This window comes from Talpa europaea, assembly GCF_964194135.1.
Source record: "Talpa europaea genome assembly, chromosome: 5".
Lineage (NCBI taxonomy): Eukaryota > Metazoa > Chordata > Mammalia > Eulipotyphla > Talpidae > Talpa > Talpa europaea.
In genome coordinates, this window is record NC_140071.1 from 16600254 (window position 1) to 16608655 (window position 8402).

Sequence of the window (8402 nt, forward strand, 5' to 3'; positions counted from 1 at the left end):
CTGCGCTCAACCGGCTGCACCACCGGGGAGGCCCTCAATGGCACATTTTAAGAACTATACTCCATTCGATGGGACAACCTCAAAGACAAAGGGGATGTGAACAAAAAAAAAAATCTAATCCTTATGTTTGTTTTTTTTATTTTTTTTAAGATTTATTTACTTATGCACTATGAAGCAATCAGCAGCCTCTGCAGCACCAGTTCGATCCCCGGCCGGCCAGGGAGCTACCCACATGGCGCAGCAGACCTCTCTTGTCTTGCCCGCCACTCCCCTCAGCAGTGTACTTCAGTCATTCCGCCTGTTCTGCTCCCCACTCTGTCTCCGGTGAATCCTCTCACCCCCCGCATCTCTAGTCTGTACCCCAGCTCTTATATGCATAAATAAATCTAAAAAAAAAAAGAAAAGAAAAGTGGATCGCCAATCAAAGCTGATATTCTCTTGCAACGTAAGAAATAGAGTCTTTCCTTCAGAAACGTCGCTAAGGGAAAGGGGCGTTAGTGGAGGATCCCCCAGCCGCCAGCCTCTCCCTGTGCTCCGAGGCGGGCGCGGCGAAGTTCAGCACCGCGGAAAGCGCCCTCTCCCCGCGCGGGCGCGCCTGCTCCTGGGGCGCCCGCGCGCTCGGCTTTGCGGGTGCGACTGTAACTGGGCTTGAACCCGCGGCCAGCTCCTAGGGAGCTGACAGCAGCGGAGGAGCTGAGAGGCGAAGCAGCGAGGGCGACATGGACACACCTCCAGACAGGCGGACGGCGGCAGCCAGAATTCCCTCAAGGAACGCAGCCCTCTCCCAAGCCGCAGCAGAGGACAACAGCAAAAGGTATTTATCTGGAAGAGGAGCGGGCCCCCAACTGCGTTCCTGAGCGACCTGGCGGGTCCTGCCCACGTGACGGCGGGAAACTCGGGGCGGGATCTCAGTCTGGCAGCGGGGACCCCGCAGTCTCTGACCGGATCGTGGGAACTCTTGGGCGCCGACCTCCCTCCAGGAGCTGCGCGCCTGCTCTTCCCCAACTCCCCTCCGAGCAGACGCGGAGCTCCCCTCGCCGAAGCGCTTGGCATCCGGTTGCTAGGCTCCCTCCTCGGTGGCTCTCGCGAAACCCTGCGCCCTCGCCCGGGTGGGAACGCCGGCCAAGCTGGACTTTTTAGATCTTGTCCCCGGAACATGACCTAGACGCACTGTGCGCCCAGGTGTCCCTGCAGCCAGCCAGCCACCATGAACAAGGCGGCCGACGGGGACGAGCTCACGGAACTCTTAGGTCTGATCCCGGACCTTCTGCAGGCGGCCAACACCAGCGGCAACGCGTCGCTGCAGCTCCAGGACTTGTGGTGGGAGCTGGGGCTGGAGTTGCCTGACGGTGCGGCGCCGGGGCACCCCCCGGGCAGCGGCGGGGCAGAGGGCGCGGACCCCGAGGCGCGGGTGCGGATCCTCATCAGCGTGGTGTACTGGGTGGTTTGCGCGCTGGGGCTGGCAGGCAACCTGCTGGTGCTCTACCTGATGAAGAGCAAGCAGGGCTGGCGCAAGTCCTCCATCAACCTCTTCGTCACCAACCTGGCGTTGACGGACTTTCAGTTCGTGCTCACCTTGCCTTTTTGGGCGGTGGAGAACGCTCTGGACTTCAAATGGCCCTTCGGCAAGGCCATGTGTAAGATTGTATCCGTGGTGACTTCCATGAACATGTACGCCAGCGTCTTCTTCCTCACCTCCATGAGCGTGGCGCGCTACCACTCGGTGGCCTCGGCTCTTAAGAGCCACCGGACCCGAGGGCGCAATCTGGGCTGCTGCTGCGGCCTGAGCCTGGCGGACAGTTGCTGCTTCTCGGCCAGAACACTGTGCATACTGATCTGGGCTTCAGCCGCGCTGGCCTCGCTCCCCAATGCCATCTTCTCCACCACCATCAAGGTGATGGGTGAAGAGCTGTGCCTGGTGCGCTTCCCTGACAAGTTGCTGGGAGGCGACAGGCAGTTCTGGCTGGGCCTTTACCACTTGCAGAAGGTGTTGCTAGGCTTCGTGCTGCCTCTGGGCATCATCAGCCTTTGCTATCTGCTCCTGGTGCGCTTCATCTCTGACCACCGAGTGGCCGGGACCGACGGAGTGGGACTGGCCACTGGGGGAGGCCTGACGGGAGCGGGCGCCCGGAGAAGGGCCAAGGTCACCAAATCGGTGACCATCGTGGTGTTATCTTTCTTCCTGTGTTGGCTGCCCAACCAGGCGCTCACCACCTGGAGCATCCTCATTAAGCTCAACGCGGTGCCCTTCAGCCAAGAATACTTCCTGTGCCAGGTATACGCGTTCCCGGTGAGCGTCTGCTTGGCTCACTCCAACAGCTGCCTCAACCCCATCCTCTACTGCCTCGTGCGCCGAGAATTCCGGAAAGCGCTCAAGAACCTGCTGTGGCGCATCGCGTCGCCTTCGCTCACCAGCATGCGCCCCTTCACCGCGACCACCAAGCCCGAGCCAGAGGATCAGGGACTGCAGGCCCTGGCACCGCTCCATCCCGCCCCGGAGCCTGAGCAGCTCTACTACCCGCCTGGGGTGGTGGTCTACAGTGGGGGGCGCTACGACCTCCTGCCCAGCAGCTCTGCTTACTGAAGCAAGATGCCGCCCCCGGTGGGCGGTCGGTGCAAAGTGGCCTTCCCTGGTCTAAGAAAAGGAACAGACAGTGAGTGAATTTAGGATGGGGCGAGAGGGGAGGGGAGCAGGATCTAGAAGTAGTGGGGGCCGGGGAGGATGGGGTGAAGCGCAGTGTTGAGCTTGAAAAAGGCCAGGGGGCCGTTTCCAGAGAGGGGAGACTGCGAAGCCAAGGAGAACAGCCAGTTGGCAAAGGTGCCGAGATCAGTCTCCTTAGGCCAGGGCGCCAGCGTCTGCCCCCCTCCCCCGCACACCTACCCACTCCTCTCTCCAGGCTAACAACTCTGGGCGGCGCGGCGGCTCCCAGAAGAGAGAGGCACTAGGAGTGCAGAAATGGGGGCGTGAGGGATTGGGGCTCAGTGAAACGGTGAGCAGACAATCGAAAGCATTTATTCCAGCGACCTTTATGGACCCCTTGCAAACGTCCTTGAGGTGCATGGGTCGGGGGAGCTGCCCACAAAGCCTTTCTTTTGCGCCTGGGCAGGCGAGGCTGCTGGCGCGCGGCTGCCGGGTCCTAGTTTGGATACAAGAAACTTCCTCTGAGTTGGGAAAAAGGAATCAGCCACGGCCCGCGGTCAGAGAGATGCACCGCGAAAAGGCACCTCTCTCCGGGCCGTTGTACCCTGCGGCAGCTGGAAGGAGCTGGCGGGCACACCCGGCGCCCGCCCCCGGCTCTGGCGCGGCCTGGCGCGCACCAGGCGCCGCGCGCAAAACGCTCGGCTGCGGCACCGAGAGCGACTCCCGCTGCGCAGAAGGACCTCCCCGAACTACTGCCCCGAAAGGAGAAGGGATCCCGCGCTCCTGGCAGGAAGCCGAGCGGCGGGTGCGCTGGAAGCCGGGGCGCCCCGGTTTCCGCGCGAGGGTGTGGGTATCTGGAGAAATGTGTGCTCAGTTCTGCGCAGCAGGTGAGACGCGCCCAGGATTAACTACAACAGGTCTGAGTGTTAGGGGGAAATGATGTCCTGAGTTAATCCCATACAGGCTTTGTGGGGGTTGCTCTACAACATGAGGAGACAGCTGCCAGGAGTGGGAATGTTATAGGACAGCCCCGATATTGAACGGGTTCCTGGCTGTGGGTCCTCACCCGCGCGCTTTAAAGGGACTGGCTGCTTAACCCCACCCTCAGGACCCAGCCACCTTCCCTTGGGTGGTGATGGGATTTGGAGTTCCCAGTGTCTTTGGCTTTGGCCTGGGGTGGGGGTGGAGTCCACAAAGCCTGTATGGAATTAGCTTTGGGACATCCTTTTCCCCCTAACAGGAACATTGTGGGGACAGGGCTGCTGGTTGATTGTGCTTCAAAACCAGCGTGGAGGGGAGATTGCCCCCCACCCTGTTTTTTGTAGACTTACAAGGAAGATTAAAAGAAAAGGGGGGGGGGCATCCTGAAAACCACATTCCTCGAAGCTGGAGTCTGCTCTTTTAAGAGGTGCTGCAGGGTGGGGAAGGGTATACAAGACTCAAGGACAATCTGCCCTAAAGGCAAGAGAGTAGGGAGACCCGCTTCTGGGGGAATCGCCAGAATTTCAGGGGTAGAGTTCTTTTTTATTGATTGAGCTCACATCGGTTTACAGTGTTGTTTGTGCTTCAGAGATGTGGGATCTCCCTCTTACGGTCTTGTTCCTACCCCACAAGGTATGGGGTTCTTTATTGCTTGATATATGGAGGAAGGAAGGTGGAGAGTCAGAATTCCCACAGGACACCACCATAACCAAGCTCCATTTTTCTAAAGAGTGATTTGTGCTTGAGCCTGCATGAGGAGGTGTCCCTTAATCCCCAGTGACAGGACCATCCCTGAAGCATGACTCAGTTCCAGTGACAACCCTGCTCCATCACAGTCCTTTCCCGAGGCTGCTAGGAGAACTGGGATTAAATATCTACCCGCCCATCCATCCACCAGCTTGGGCAGAAGTGCAACTGTTCCCTCTGGCTTCCTAGTGTGGGGTCAGGAATCTGGCCGTGCAGGCACCCATGGGTGTGGTTGTTTTAATAAAATAATCATTATAAAAACATGTCTGTTTAAGTGGCATCATGGACTATAAGTTGTTCTGTAATCTTGTTGAAAGTGTCCTGTTCTACCTGAGAGTTAAGACTCAAATGGTGAGATCAAGAGCCCAGCATCTCCTAGCCTGCCTTCTGGAACACAGCACCGTCACGAAACACTCACGCCTTGTCACAAAAGCAAGAAGTGCCTGGCTTCCTCAATCCAGAGCAGTCTTGAGAAGTTGGTGGTTTTTTTTTTTTTTTAAGAAAATAGAATAATGCTTTTGTTCTAAATCAGTTAAATTAGTCTTTTATTGTCTTTGGGGAAAAAAACTTATTGATATGGATATGAAACAGCAACTGCATTAATAAAGATTGAAATGTTACCCCCCTCCAGTCTCTGAAATACAAAATAAATAAAAAAAGAAACACCCAGAAAGAACAAATAGCAGCATATTGGTAAACCCGAGTCTAACATTCTTGTTAGACTTACTGAGAGATCCTCTTTGCTAAATAACTTGTCATTTCAATTTTGACAGAAAATATTGTGAGTGGTCCAGGCTTCTGAGATGACTAGAGGAAACAACAAGCATTAGTAACATCTACTGCAAGGACAAAAGAATCAATCAGAAAATGGCAAAAATGTGTTGAAATCAACCATTTATTTTTTGAATGCTTACAGTCAGGCCTTGCACTGGATGCTGTGATCATGCACATAAACCAGACGCGTTCCTGACTTCCATGTTAGAAGGACACACAGCTGTGTACACGGGGCAGATAAGTCATGGGACATGAGTTGCATGTCATAGTGTAACAGGGTGGTCAATCTGTTACCAGGCAGGGTGAGGGGCACACCAGCACCCCCAAGCCTGCCCGCTCTAAATAGGTCCTTCCATCTGCCACATCAAGACAAAACATTCTCTAATGTGTAAGGCCTTTCATGGAATGAAACTTTAATGGAATGAGTGTGCAACAAAGAGAAGAGAAAGAAGAGAGGAAATAGTTTCCAAATCAAGCAACGAAAGTTACATATCCCTTTGAGACAGGGCAAGCTAGGGTTATTAGGCAGTTTTAGGGATAGTGCAGGAGGGGACCTCTGAAAAATTTAGGGAGGCTTCAGAGATAAGGACAAGCAAGGGAAAGTAACCCATTCCATTAGGAAAAACAAACATGCCAGGACCAAGGACAACATTGTTAACGCTGGTCCTGGTTTCCTTCAGGTGGTAAAGGGAGGCGGAGATTGGAGAAATGGAGAGTGGTTTAATTTATGGTCACATTAGAAGGGCAGCTGTTTAACTTCAATGCAGGGATGCCCATCCAGAAGACTGGGCCATAAATTTAAAGATGCAACAAATGGGAAAATAAAAAGCTGTTAGATAAGAAATGTAAAGATCCTGCACTCAGTAGCAAATTAAGTGAGACAGCCGAGAACTAACCAATCACAAAGAGACTGGGGCAGCTTTAAAATAATGAGGGAAAAAAAGGTATATATTCCCTAAGACACGACTCCACTTTGGCTTCCTTGCCCCTCCCAGGCCTGGTTCCCTGGCCTGGGAGTCCCACTTTATTTCTGCTCTTTTTCTCCTCAATAAACTTTTTCTTTCTATAAACAAACCTGCCTCTTCTCGCTTGCTTGCCTGAGCGTCTGCGAAGTTCCTGCTGCGGCTTCGTGAGACACCAACCCGTGGGGGTCTAGCGGCTGGGGCTCAGCGCTGCCCTGCAGCCTGGGATCCGTTCCTGGCTGGGAGACTAGGCCTGACAATTCCGGTATCACCTTGGTGCGTAAGTGCCCAGCCAAACAAGGTTGGCCCAAAGCGGGGCTACCCAGGCCCAAAATCCTGCCACGAGTCTAAGGCACCTTCTGGTGGGGACCCATAGGAAAGGGACGGAAGGGGCCAGGAAAGTCTGGAAGGAAAAGAGCAAAATCAAGATCAGTGCTGCCATTGTTAACCTCCCGCAGGTCTCTCCTGTCTGTTTCAAGTGTCTCCTTCCATGTCCCCCAAGTCCCTGGTACAGGTCCAAGGCCTCGAAGCAAGCACAGCTTCTTCACAAGTCTCTCGGCTCCTCTCCCCTTCTCCAGGTATCCTTCTTGCTTCCTCCCTTCTTTCTCTTTTTTTCTCCAGCTTTTCCACCTCCCTCTCAGCTCCACCCCTTCTTGGGTGGGGCAGGGAGCCTGGAACTGCCCCGTCCCCTGGGGACCAGCCTGTTATACAGTGGAGCTGAAAGCAAGTGCTCTGGGGATTCAGAAATGAACAGCTTGAATCTGCTGAAGGTTCAGCGCCTTTCTGGTTAAGATCAAATGTGAGATGAGCCAAAATGTGTGAGTACAATTTACCTGGGCAGAAATGTTAATTTAGACAGAGAGTGGGGGCTTGGAGAGGACATTTGAAGTGAGGAAATGCAGTTTCAGCCTCTGTGGTCGGGAGTGTGAGCAGCACAAAGGGGTGGGGGTGGGAAGCAAAGCAGCGTGGTTCTCTTTCTCCCACAGGATTCCTATCAAGAATTTGGGTGCCTGTGCCCTGGGGAAGATGTAGCTGTTTTGCACGTGACTCCCCAGAGGAATGAGATTTTCATTTGGGAGTGAACAGAGCAGTTGAGTGAAGGTGGTCCTGGTGGTGAGAAGGCTCAGAAAGTGGGAAACTGTGGAGCAGAGGAGAGCAAGTCAGAGGTTAAATGAGGAATGTGCAGCAATCACATGCTCTAGTCCGAGAAGATGCCCCCCCACCCCAATCTGGAAAGAATCGGGGACCTAGAGGACATGGGATGAAGTAGCAGCCCCTGGAGCGCCTGGTGGGGGAGAAGGGAGCTGTGTGTTCTGCAGGTGGGACCCTGAGCAGTAGACAGGATGAAATGACAAGAGCCAAAGACTGACATAAGCCAAAGGTTCTGGATGGAGCTAAGCGTGAGAGGAGAAGAAAACAAGATGGGCTCTATTAGTATTCTTGGTCTACAAATGTTGGGAGGGGGCCTGAGACTCTTAGACACCCAAGTTGTGTGGAAGGGAAGGACTAAAGCCTTTCAAAGAACTCCCAGAGCAGCCTTCCTCTCACCACCACCCCCAGAGCTGACACTGGAGGACCCCCAGGCCGTGTTATCTAACCTGGCATTCTCATGCACGGCAAGTAAGCAAAAACACAAAAGCAACAGCCCAAAGCAGTGCTTCAGGCACCTTTGAAGCTGTGCGGATTAACATTTAAAAAGGACAGGGGAGTGATCTCGCGGAGGAACAGGATGTAGCAACAATTATCTTTGATCCAGGACCAACCTCTTGCCAGCCTGCAGGCTAAATGCTGTCCTTAGTGGAAACAACAGGGCCAAAGTGCTGGGTTCAAAGCCCAGTGCTGCCACGTACAGGTTGTGTTGCTTCAGAAAAGTTATATGAGGTCTCTGCCTCAGTTTCCTCATCTATTAAATGGATTTTCAGTAACAGCATCCCTCCCCAGATCAGGGAAAACATTCAAAATAGTGGCAAGTACACTTTTAATTGCTGCTTATTATTAGTGGCCACAACTCTCTGAGCCAGGAATACTTAATTGCCCCCAATATGTGGATAAGCAAGTAGGATTTGAGGCAGCTCAGTAGTTTGCTGGGGAGCTGCAAAGCCAGGATCCAAAGCAGCCCAGCTCCAAAGCTCCCGGTCTTTCTATCTGCCTATCAAAACCTGTTAAAATCCTCATCATGTGAGAAGCAGTTGAAAGCAGTTGAATGGCTCGAGAGAAATAGCTTAGCATGGAGAAGATCATAGGAGAAATAAGAGGCTGCTGTTTTGAAAGATTTTCTTTATCAATACCAGAGGATA

The 8402-nt window shown here is 53.7% G+C and overlaps 1 protein-coding gene across 1 annotated transcript; it reads left to right on the top strand.

Annotated features, from left to right (window-relative positions):
- Positions 1-1207: 1207 nt before the first annotated feature.
- RXFP3 (relaxin family peptide receptor 3) lies at positions 1208-2584 on the top strand (the record flags this gene model as incomplete). Its single annotated transcript, XM_084234143.1, has 1 exon — positions 1208-2584. One exon carries the CDS (start codon positions 1208-1210, stop codon positions 2582-2584), a length of 1377 nt encoding a protein of 458 aa, XP_084090269.1.
- Between the last annotated feature and the right edge of the window lie 5818 nt (positions 2585-8402).